Source organism: Camponotus floridanus, unplaced genomic scaffold, assembly GCF_003227725.1.
Source record: "Camponotus floridanus strain SB8 unplaced genomic scaffold, Cflo_v7.5 scaffold2, whole genome shotgun sequence".
Classification (NCBI taxonomy): Eukaryota; Metazoa; Arthropoda; class Insecta; order Hymenoptera; family Formicidae; genus Camponotus; species Camponotus floridanus.
This window is the reverse complement of record NW_020229325.1, coordinates 7,247,604-7,260,831: the sequence shown is the minus strand read 5'-3', so window position 1 is coordinate 7,260,831 and position 13,228 is coordinate 7,247,604. Positions and strand designations below refer to the sequence as shown.

The 13,228-nt window shown below is 27.7% G+C and overlaps 2 protein-coding genes across 2 annotated transcripts in view; one reads left to right on the top strand and one right to left on the bottom strand.

Moving 5' to 3' along the window:
- LOC105249084 (chitobiosyldiphosphodolichol beta-mannosyltransferase) overlaps window positions 1-13,228 on the bottom strand; it is a 17,800-nt gene extending 4,572 nt beyond the window's left edge. Inside the window, exons 1-7 of the mRNA XM_011254289.3 lie at window positions 12,429-13,228; window positions 11,938-12,280; window positions 11,522-11,724; window positions 11,246-11,419; window positions 10,958-11,072; window positions 10,691-10,869; window positions 543-584 (exon numbers count right to left, since the gene is read on the bottom strand). Of these exons, the coding sequence (XP_011252591.1) occupies window positions 543-584; window positions 10,691-10,869; window positions 10,958-11,072; window positions 11,246-11,419; window positions 11,522-11,724; window positions 11,938-12,280; window positions 12,429-12,714 (1,342 nt within the window). The 5' untranslated portion in view covers window positions 12,715-13,228. The remainder of the gene's footprint in view (window positions 1-542; window positions 585-10,690; window positions 10,870-10,957; window positions 11,073-11,245; window positions 11,420-11,521; window positions 11,725-11,937; window positions 12,281-12,428) is intronic.
- On the top strand, window positions 8,218-9,047 carry LOC105249083 (NHP2-like protein 1 homolog). The gene is made up of 2 exons (XM_011254288.3): window positions 8,218-8,469; window positions 8,564-9,047. Exon 2 carries the CDS (start codon window positions 8,625-8,627, stop codon window positions 9,003-9,005), a length of 381 nt encoding a protein of 126 aa, XP_011252590.1. The 5' UTR covers window positions 8,218-8,469; window positions 8,564-8,624; the 3' UTR covers window positions 9,006-9,047.

The window sequence follows — 13,228 nt, the reverse complement described above, 5'->3', positions numbered from 1 at the left end:
CTTTCCTATACAAGACTGTCTTAACATTAGAAAGAGAGAGCGATGGCGGTCGGATTTCTTTCTCCCTCGCTTAATTGAAGGAGAGAAAGAGAAAGAGATCCGACCACCATCGCTCTCTCTTTCTAATGTTTAAAACAGTCTTGTATAGGAATGCGTAGTCTATTTCTTTAAGTCTATGACTTATATATTTTGTTCGTTTCTTTTTCTCCAACTGTGCCACTCCCCACTATACCGAACTACTAAAGAGATAGCTCACTCATTCTAATCCAGTATGTATTAGAATTTAGTAGCATGTATGTATGTATACATGTATAATTATAAAAACTTTCTGTTATTTTTTTATAACATTTTTTCACGCATTTTTTTTCGTTAATATTCGTTAATTTTGGGAAAAATAGAAATAAAAACTCGCTATATTTCCACCTTTCGATAGAATCTTTCATTCTAACCTTCTCTTCTCGCGTATATTTTATAATGAACACAAGATGCAGCAACTTGTCAATTATGCAATGCTTTATCACGATTTCTTCAAAAAAACTTACCAATAATTGGCCGATCATTCAACTCCCCTCCAGTCTTCAAGACTGCAAAGGTAAATGTAAATAAAGTCACCCACAGAATGTCCATTATGAAGAATATTAACAGTATTACTGTTAATATAATGAGGAGGAAAGTACGCATGCGTTATCTCACTGTCTCTATAATTAAAAAATAAATTCTTATCTCAATTTCATATAATCGTTATCGTAATCAAAACTGATTTTAAAAATTTGTTCACTGCATGGAGACAAATTATCAAGAATCTATCTGGTGCTTTCGAAACAACTGCTCCGAAGAGAGTTGAAACGCATATTGAAAGAAGAATTTATCATTTGTACAAAAAAGAAGATCTCTCTCGCGAATACATATCTATTAATATACGTTATCTGTTGTATAATCGACCGTTTATTATACGATCGTAAAAAAAGATTGCGCGAATATGTATTTGTTATCTATTGTATAATCGACCGTTTATTGTACAATCGTAAATTATCGCGCCAAGTTACAACGATATTCTTGTTGCAGATGGTACATATATCAGTTATTTCCGGTTAAATTTATAACGTTTTCGAATGAAGTAAGTTTAATCGAACAGAGCGTGCAATTAAATTTTATTAATGTAATTTATCACTAATATATCTTTGATCGAAAATGGTTTTTGAATCTGATTAATATAAATATAATACATTTTTTAATAATAAAAATAAATAATATAAAAATAAATAATATAAAGTATATATATATATATATATATATATATATATATATCACTATTTTGATTTTAAAGCATATTTTTTACCTTGATTAATCAATCAAACGCTTATTCGAAATATTTCATTGATTAATTTAATAATCTAAATATTTCTAGTAATTCACGTAACGGAGTTTATAATATCATTATTTGCTCTCAGAACAAAACTCGTTTTATTCGGAAACACTTACTATCGTCAATTTTCAATAGTGCCGAATCATGGACATAAAAATTATATTTCTGTAAGTAATTTCAATGAACATGTCAGGAAAGTAATAAAATCGCAAAAATAATACTCTCGATATCGAATATCCGATTCTTTTAGATATTACTCGAATATTTGATTATTTCGATATAATCATAAGCAAGTATTGAAAAACTTTACGCGGTGTTCTAGTTAAATTAATCGAGATTTTCGCGATTAATTGATTCTGCTCGTCACATAAATATGCATAAAAATGTTAAATGATGAGTCATTGATGTCTCGTGAAATGATAATGCCAGATGTCAATGAAATGAGATAATTATAAGATGAGATCCAATAAAATTATTGATAAGTATAAATATTTTAATACATATGCATGTATACACGTATATACATTTTATAACGCGTTCGTTATAGTTATAAAATATTATTTTTAACAAAAAAATATATATCTAGAAAACATTAAGATATTTCAAAGATATAAAATATTTTCAAGATTTTTTACAGTATAAGTATAATATAAATATAGTTACTTATGACACACTTCAAAAATATCAGAATATTCCATAATTTTTAATATTCGAAGGATATTTAAGATAACCGAGTATTTAAAAAGTAATATGCAAATTTAGCTAACAAATAGGTACTCGAGCCTGAATCGGATATAAAGATCATCTAGTCTTAAATAAAGAGAATTTCTAGATCTATTCTAGTATCTAGTTCTATTCTCTAATGTGCTATAGTGTATAGCATGTTTTCTTGACGTTCTCGGGTTGTGTAAAAGAACAAAAGTATATGCTCTGAGACACACCATACATTTATCATTCTATGTATATTCTTGTAAATTATTTTTAGCTGAGGCAATACATATAAGACAGATGAAGCATAAATTAATTAATTAAATTAAGAATTATCTCTTTCGGCTTGAAAAAAGTAATGCTGAATATTCTTTTAGATACTTCATATTTCTCATGGTAGTAAAAGTGTTATTAAATACTTATTAAATATGCCTGGAAAAGCGTGTACTTTGAATAATTTGATTGACTAATTCTCAAATCTCTTCAACGCTTTCCATTTGAAAATTATTATAAGCTTGATATCTTAATATTAAGGTTTTCACTTTCAAGTGATTTTACTAGGAAGAAATTTTATATTAACAGAGATTCTTTAACGAATTTGTATAGGATCAATTTTATATAATAATTAATATAAAAATGGTATATATGGTATATATGGTATATATGAGAGTTTTATGTTTTATCCATCTGTCCGATTGAATGATTAATTTAAGCAAGCAATTGAATAACTGTGAAAAATATGCATATCTCTGCTATGTTATGTTATTATATTACTGTTACTTGTTATTATATTACTATGTTATTCTATTACATAAATAATATTTTTAATTGTTGAAAACTTTTTTCAATAATTGTGAACAATTATTTTACATACATACACTATATCCAATTGTGAAAAATTATTTTACATACTTACACTATATTCTACAACATATTTTTTAAATGTTAGATATGTGCTTTTAAGATATTATGATTAATAAAAAGAAAAATAAAATTATATTTCTAATGTATTTTGTTTCTTGAAGGAATAAATAATTATAACAATAATATTCTTTTGGATATGCAAAAGTGATCCGTTAAATTCGTAACATAATTTAAATATATCTTTGGATACACATAATTTAATCTTGTGCTATTTTTAGATTGTCACGTACTCTATGTTGCATTCACAAATCGATATCAATACATTTCAAACATACATGACACACCCAATCGACACACGTTATTTAAAATGCCACACACGAAATTATACACATTTGCGAAATAAATTATACACTTTTAAAAATATCAGAAGTTTAATAAAATTAATTATATAGAGATGTATATACAACGGAGAGATATATACAAGAATTAGATGTACACGAAGAGATATACACTAAATTTAAATGTACATACACGAAGAGATATACACAAGATATGTACAAATCAATACATCGATAGAGAGGGCAAGAAACCGCAACATGACCGCAAAGGAATCACAGGGACGCAACAATATATAAATATCTTGATTTCTTTTTTTGTATATAATAGTCGATTTAGGCGAAAATATAATTTATTATCGCATTTATTATTGCGTATCACTTGATTAATAATGTTTTTACTTATCATGATTGATAATGGAAAGCGTTTTACAAATGTAAAAGATGAATTACATATTTTTTTCAATGCTCCTGTTTTATTAAGTTTTACCAAAATATATTTTGATCTACTAAAAAGTATCCTACACTGAGAAAAAAATCTTGCGTTAATTAGAAATCTGATATATTCAACCATATATTCAACCATATCTGTTGGAAAATGGATGAATCAGAATTCCTTTAGGAATTATCATATGAATATGAATAATTTCTTCCTGTTAAATTTATCAAATTTTCCTGATAATAGTACTAAGTTTAAAAAGAAATGGATCATTGTTCATGTTTAGTCAAATATAACAAAAAATTTTATAGATTCAACTAGAAAGTACTAATTAAAATAAAGTCCTTATAGTAAAGTCTTAAATGTTCTAGTTGTAAAAAATCGAGTCTTATCATGATGACTAGAAATTTTGTTTGATTTAATCAAAATCTTTTGAATCATATACGTCTAGTTGAAACCAAATGATTTTTCTCAGTGTAAGGACATTTAAGAACCAAAAAAAAATTGTTTTTATTATAAGATAGAAATGCGATCATTGTTTTTCTCACCATGTTCTTCCTGATCTATCATCTCGTATCACGTTATGATATATTTATATTTAAGACGAGCAATTTATTTTGCACTTCTATAATTCACGCAGAGGTTAACAGAAACTTTCTGCAATATTCCTTTTCCTCTAATGCCTAGCAAGTAGAGAATCATCCTTTTAAAGACTTCAACGCATGCGCTTGTAATTATCATTCATGATACAATAACATATTGTATGTGACATCTGATCATTGAATATGAGACTATTAAATTCGTGGAACTTGAAAAATATTTCAGTAATTTAGTTCATTTTCGATACTTTAATGTATGATAACAATTTGCATTAGGTGACAATATTTTACATGACAATAAAAATAGCACAAGGTTAAAATACATCTAAAGAATAATGCATCTCTAAAATACATCTCTCCAAAGGATATTATTTTACAGAATTATTAAATCACTTTCGCATATTCAAAAGAATATTATTGTTATAATTAATTATTCCTTTAAGAAACAAAATAATAGAAACACACATAAAAAATTTCATATATATAAATATAATAGATTATAGATATATTATAATAGATTATAGATATATAACTATAATAGAAATTAATTTATTTTTATGAGAAATCTAATAAATTGTTTATATAAATTTATTGCACAAAATTAAGCATGATAAAAAAGTATTTTGACTTTGTCGTAATGTTAATTTCTAATTTAAAAACTATAAATAAAACTAATTTTTATATCAACATCAGAAAATATAAATTCTTCTGTTGATTATCTAATATATTTATTTATATTTTATGTAGATTGGAATTGTGCAAACTTTGACTTTAATATATGTATGTATGTGCATACGACTTTATATTTATATCGTTCCATCGATCCTATGCGGTTACGGAACAAAACAATGATGTGTAATGAAGTTTCATACAGAATTATTAATGATCATTTGGACAATATGTCATTGATATTAATTTTATAACCGATAAGTTTATCATCTGTATATATATTAAACATATTTTAAGAATTTGAAATTTTACAGCAAAATGAATCTCGGATAAAAATTTGGACATTCGTAAAAAATCAACTGATTGTTCTCAACAGTAATTAATTAACATTAATTACTCATGTGGTCTAATAAACATGATTTAAATTTTTCCGTACCTAATACAATAAGTAATTTTCTAATATATCATTTATATATGTGTATAATTAATTGATTTATATAAATGATGATTTATATAAATTTATGTATTAATAAATATTAGTTAATTATAATATAGACAAATAATAATAAAAATGATATAAATATATATTATTTTTATTATTATTTTGTATATTAATCATACTTATAAATTATTATTGTTTGTATTAATAATATAAACGATAACAAAATAATTATAAGCATGATTTTCTCTTAATATTTAATAACATTTAAACAGATCGCATTTTATTTAATTTGTTTTTTATTTATTATGTTAGTGAGAAATTGCGTAAAACGAGCAATATCATATAATCCATCTGTGGTTTGTGGAACCGCAAACAATAATGTTATTCTCCGCGGAAAAACTATTTCGCACAATAAACATGTACCTACGAACTTACGTCTTACATCTTGCGACACATCGTCAAAACATTTGACAAAATTACATCCATTTGAAGAGACTGACCAAAAATTTGTAAGCGATCTCAGCACTCTACAAAATGAAATAAAACCTGACGAGGAAATTCTTTTGCAAGATATCTGTCAGAATAAATGGCCCCTATTAGGATATGATAAAAAAGACTCAAGATTGTCACTGGTGCAATTGACAGAGAAAGAGGACTCGTCTATTGCAACCGAGGAAATTCTTGAAAAATATTTTACAATTTGTGACACGATTCTTTTCGATGACAGTCAGCATCTAATCCATCATGAAAGCGACGTTACAATTGAATCATCTAAAGAACAAGATTCCATAAATAAAACACAACAAAGATCTTCAATGAACGAAGATTCAGTTCAACTCGGACATAAATTAACATTAATTCTTCCTCGATGTAACTGCACTACAAGTAAACTTTCGCGTCATTTTGCAAGTAATGCTAAATAATTCTGGTGTAAATACTAAATGAAACATGATAATTATACATACATATATATAATATTTTTCAATAATCTCTTTTAATACGGATCCCCAGTGAGAAATGATAAGTTTAATAGACATCTAAAACATCTAATAGATGTCTATTTAACATCTTGTCTATCTGACACTTGTCATTTTTCACTGGATCATTTATTAAATGCGTTAAAATTGCTGAGTTATCTATATTAAATTAATTATTTACTTATATTGAATACTCAATGTAAAATATAATTATATTCGATTAAAAATAGAGAAAAAATATATATAGCCATAAAAGCATTCTAAAATGTTTTCTAATTTTGCTTTAATATTAGATATCGAAATATTTATATTGAAATTTTCTTTTTGAATTCAAAGATAGTAAACGTTCTGGCAAAGTTGCCAAGAATGATCAAACATCTGCAGTCTTAGTGGAGAAATCAGAATACATAATGATTGTAATAAGTGACACAGACATTTGTTGGAATGCTCTATTACATGATACGAATGACAAAACACCGGAGAAACGTACCAGTCATTTCTTAAAGTATGTATCCTTTTCTCTTGTGTCTTGACGAATTTTCCTAAGATAAATCTAAATAAGGAAAAATATCTTTCTTGTGCGGGTCTCTCTTGTAAAAAGATACTAAATCCTATTTAGATCTATTATTATAATAGGGAACAAGATGAAAAACGGTCTAGTTTTTTGTATCTTGATGAAAACATATGTCAACGAACAAGCGCAAATTCCTTTTATTATACAACTGCAAAGGAACAAGCACAGGTAACTACAACAATATCTATTAAAAATTGATTGGCAAGTTTAAATCTCAGAATTTCATTTATAATAATTTCACACAATTTTCTGTGTGTGTGTGACTGATTTCATTTAAAATGGCCATTTTCATCTCGATTGACTTTGAATAATATTATAGAAATTTAATGTGTGTGAAAAAAGTTATAAAAGCAATTAAATTAAATTAAATTTAATTTAATTGTTTTTGTAACTTTTTTCACACACATTAAATTTATTTAATAAGCAAGAGTAAGAAAAGAGATATAGCAATATAAAATTAACGATAAATATTTTTGATATATTCAAGAGTCATATAAAAAAATATATAAGCGACAAAAATTTTATATTAAATGAAAATTTTGATCACTAAATATTTAAAAAGCTATTTTTCAAAGAGATGAACCGTTAATTAGACGATAATACAAAAAATTTTTTACAGTAGGAAATTACAATTTTTTTTACTTTTATCAAAATATTTAATATATTAATTTTTTTTACTTTTATCAAAATATTTAATACATTGTATCATATATATAATAAATAAATATATTACATATTTATACACTACAGCGTACGAATTCCCGTTGTATCATAATGCGCATACGTTTTAAATTTCTAATTGTAACAGAAAATCTCTGTCTCTTTTTTTCTCTCTCTTTCTAGACAATCTTCAGATTTAATTCATTTTAGGATAATCATAAACCTATGAAACTTATAAATAAAGTTTTGTGTGAAAATATATGTATGTGTAATGGCTAGCAATAGCGGTGAAAGGTAACGTAAAGACGTTACGATTTTTTCTGTGCGTTGACCGAAGTTCAAGTTTACGTACAGAATTAAATTTACCATTGATACTTAACGTAACGTAATGCGATACGGAACACCTTGTGCGGAGGCCCTTACGATGCATGCGTATACATCCCCGAAGTTGCGCGCGCAGCGGCAACGTCGGGCATGATTGGTAGCCCAGCGACATCTTGTGCAAGAGCATGCGCAGTAGGAAACGCGCATGCCCCGCCTTGCGGGATTGGTCGATGTGGGACCACGTGATGTGCGAGAACCCGGCGGGGGCTGATAAAGCGTCGTGTGCCGCGTAGCCATTTCAATAAGAGCCGCGGAAGTATCGAGAAAAAAGGAGCGAGATAAATACATAGCACGAGTATTTTGAATTTGTTTCTGTCCAGTCGCTAATCCCTGTCCTCTCGCCGTTTTCCGGACTCACTCGAGGCTCTTACAACAGTGTGAACCTAAAAAGTTCGTGATTTCTTTTCTCCAACTTTTTTCTCCTTTTCTCCGAGGAAAGGATAAAGTTTGAGGTTAGTTTTCTCACGTGGAAATATTCCTCAAATACGCAAATTGTTTTAACGTGTTTTAAATGTACAATCACAGATTTTCTTTTTTTTTTTTCAGGTTACAGGTTGAGTTAAACCGTCTTTAAACTTGTCGTCACAGCATATTCGAATTTTTCGAGATGGATGAAATATCGCCAAGAGCATATCCACTAGCTGGCTCTACCTTGACAACAAGGATATTAAACTTAGTTCAGCAAGCATATAGCTATGGACAATTGAAGAAAGGGGCAAATGAATCGACCAAATCTTTAAATCGTGGATTATCGGAATTTATAGTGATGGCCGCAGATGCCCAACCATTAGAAATTTTACTGCATTTGCCACTACTATGCGAAGATAAAAATGTGCCATATGTATTTGTTAGAAGCAAACAGGCTTTGGGACGCGCTTGTGGAGTTTCCAGACCAGTAGTAGCATGCTCTATAACAATCAATGAAGGCTCGCAATTAAAGTCACAGATCAAGTCAATACAACAGGAAATAGAGCGACTTTTAGTTTAAATCGGAAATTCATGATCACAATCATATTTTATATTATTTTTATATAATTATATAATTTATTTATAGTAAAATATAATCAAATGTTTGTAATATGTTAATAAAGACATTACTATCATTAACAATATCAATTTTTAAACACTGTTCTATTTGTATAAGCAAAAAGTAGTAATTTTTTTTTTGAAAAGAATCAATTGTATAATCTCATTTATGAAGATTTTCTGTATGAAACAAACTCGAAATATTAATAAAAAATGTGATACAAAATTTCTATCTTGTGTATAATAATTTGCAGAGATTAAATTGGGCAAAAGCTTAAAAAAATAATCTAATTATTTGTTTTGAGAAGAATGTGTTTTAAAAATGCATTAATTTATTTTATATATATAATTTATTTAGTTTTAGTATTTTAAAAGTTAATGTATCATTTTTAATATATATAATTAGTTATATATTATATATATTTAAATGTTTATATATTTTGTGATTTCCTGCATAGCTTCTCTCTAAGGAATGTAATCGTGTTACTGATCTCACTGCAATGGAGCAATTAGCTAATGAATTACTAGTCCTGATTCAACAAATGTATCATATAGAAAGAAGCATGCTATTTATTGGACTGATCGATGTAATAAGTTCAATGGAACAGAACTTAACAGAATTTATAATACTTGCCGAAGATACAACACATTTATTGGCGCCGTTAAATTTTCTCACACGCTTGACAAAGTTAGCAGATGCAAAAAACATTCCACACATCTATGCATGTAAGAAAAAACAACTTGGCCAAGCATGTCATGTATTTACCAATATTATCAGTGCAATTTCAATAAGAACTGGACCTTCCTACTTTTCGGAAGAAATTAAAAAGATCAAATGCACAATAATGAATGCAGCTTCAAAAAAATTAAACAATAATTAATTTTATAAACAGAGTAATTAAGGTTGACCACAACTGGCAATTTTAATTCGAAATCAAAATTTCACAACGTTTCGACCATAGGTTTTGGCCCTTTTCAAGTGAAATACAGTAATTTGATTAAAAGTTGTGTCGTGAAAAATAATGTCTTTCTCCTTTTGTTGGTGAGGACAGGTCGACATGATATTTTTGACGAAGTGATTATTTTTCACGACACAACTTTTAATCAAATTACTGTATTTCACTTGAAAAGGGCCAAAACCTATGGTCGAAACGTTGTGAAATTTTGATTTCGAATTAAAATTGCCAGTTGTGGTCAACCTTAATTACTCTGTTTTATTTATTTGCTGGCGACTTTGAAGTTTTTTAATTTAATTAATTTTATGATATTTTTGGTCCTTGTTTCAAAATTAAAATTACTGTATACTAACTTAACTATGTAATATTTTCTATGAGAGATACATATAATATAAAATATATTGAAAAATTAAGTACATAAAATAAACATATAATAATGAATATAAATAATTTTAAAACAAAAAGTATATAACTTTGTAAAATTAATGATTTTTATGTTTACGAAGAATCTTATGTTTATATAAAGCATAGCTAATAAATTATTATTGTGTGGACATACATATACGTACAAAAAATAGCAAGAAAAATTTTATATTACATAAAATAAACATATGTATAATAAATTATATTAGTAAAAAACCAAGCTACAATTATTCTTGAAAACAAGGGAGAACATTAAATTTCCAGTTACCGTGCCAATCAGTAGGGTAGAGCTGCGACGTAAACATATTCTTTTGAAACTTTTCACACAACTGTTGTTGCTTCTCATTATTAGGGAAATCTTGAAACCACATTTTCAATTGCTGGGCCAGTTCGTACTCGTTTGCAAATACCAAACTGTTCTCGTTGTGTCTTACCAACTCTGATAAACTAAACAGTAAAATGAATTTTGTTAAATTAGATTGTTAGAATTTATTCGATAACAGTGTTACATTAAATCATATTAATTCTTAATTACCAATCAAAATTATACGCGCAAACTGGCAAACGACAACCAAACATATCAACAACTTTCATAGGTAAATCCAGTCCGCTTGATGAAGTATGGAGGCATATTCCCAAGTCTGCACTAGCTGAGGTTTGAAAGATTAATAATTAATTATTAATTATTTAAGTATATAATTAATAATTATTTAAAATATATCAAATTATTTCTTATAAAAAAATATATAGTATTTTATAAATGTTATATGCAAAGAAGATTAATTGTTAACTACTAATGATATGCAAATGTATAATACAATACCCAATATCTTTGGATAATCCTCATTTTCAAGCCATAATGTTTTTATTTTGACATGTTTCCAATTTTTCAAATTAACAATAGCCATATAAAAATCTTTCAATGGTCCTTTTCCAGTTATTATACAGAGTAAATCTGGCAAGTTCAACTCACCATTTTCACACGTATTTTCATATTCTATAAAAAACAGCACAAATATAGTTTTCATCACCTAGTACTTGTAAAAAAAACAATAAAACTATAAAATAATCATACATAAAATGCATATAAGTACATTACCTTGTAATGCATTTATAAGGATTGAGAAATCTTCGTCCTCAGTCCAACTAGTACTAGATATAATAAAGCCAGATTTTTTAGAAATGACTGAATAAGATTCAGATACATTATACTTTTCAGCTAATTTTTGTAGAAATTCATTCTTCTCTGTTAAAGTTATAGGACGGAATTCATCTGCTGGCCTATCATATAGAACTTTAGCCCTATAATTAAAAATCTTATTATTATATGTTATTATTATATCTTATTATTATATGTATTAAACCATCTGATTTTAAAGATATACAGAAATATACATAGTTTTTGGAATATATTTCATGATTCTTGGATCTTAAATATGTTATATGAACTACATGTATAAAATCAGTTTTGAGATAATTATTTTCTATAGAAAAAATTTTACAAATATTACTAACTGGATACCCCAAGTTTTTTCTAAATCTTCCTTCATAGCTTTGGTGACACAAAAATTATTCTTTGCTCTGCGGCCAAATATTTCCTCAATATGTTTTGCCAGATTAACCAGAATATGTTCATTTCCTAGGCTTAATGCCATAAGGGAATGCGCATAATTGTGCCAGTCTATTATAAATTGTGTATTCATTACAATGCAATAAAGCCAACATATTGGTATTGTTGGTATCGCAGGTGGATTCTGTATTATCAAGGAACCCGATATACGTTTTCTAAATAACAATTGTGAAATATCGACAGCCTGCCACACCACTTTTATTACATAATACAGAAGACGTGGCAATGCTAGAAGAATAAAAGAATACAATTATTTTTGATATGTTGTCTTTGTCTTTTCTTTTTAAACAAATTATAAGAAAAATAGAACTGAAAAATATTAAAATTTGAGGAAAAATCAAAACTTTATAGAGGCATGCTCTCTCTAAAAATATACCATTTTGCATTTCAGGGGGTGGTCGCAAATAATAAATTCGTATACGAGTATTCTCGCTGATTTCCCTCATTGGCGATGAACCGGGGTAACCTATGACATCCACGATGAAACCTTCCTTGGCGAAGGAGATCGCGTGATATTGCATTCGCGGGCTTCTGCCAATGTCACCGAGCACAAGTACGCAAACATTTTTCTCATCGGATTTTAATCTTTTCTGATACAAATTCCTCAGATAACAAAGGATCGGCAAAGATGCCAAGAATATCAATATAACATATATGAGCATTTTAAGTGCAAAAAAATTCTTTAATCTTGTAAAAAATCTAGCTTGCAAGTTTGTTTCTCTTATTATTGTCGATTATCCAGATTGTAAAAATATTGTTCTCCTTATGCATGAAATATTCTTTGCTCAATCCATATTTTTGTTCAAAAGCGTGGAATAGAAATGTTATCTATTCTTCGCTCGTTTACTAATTTTGATATTTTCTCTCATGTAGTCATATGGCAAGTAGTGGAGAGAAAAATCATCTTGTACAGTTCACAATACGAGAACAATTACAACAATTACTCACAGCCGATTGTGTACTTTCTTTACATACTGTGCATTATAAATGCAGTCCCTTTATTCTAGAACAGCTGTGACGCATTTAAAAATCCATTCGCCTAAGTAGAAAACATTTAATTGATCAATGAGGGTAAAGAAACTTTAATTTTTTTGCTCCGATTAATTCAAACGCGGCCATGAAGAGCAGCTTATTTAAAAAAAACCTATACATTGTATATCATGCAATATATATACG

Excerpts from the sequence above, each read along its gene's own strand:
- LOC105249083 (XM_011254288.3), top strand. The coding sequence starts at position 8,625 with ATGGATGAAATATCGCCAAGAGCATATCCACTAGCTGGCTCTACCTTG.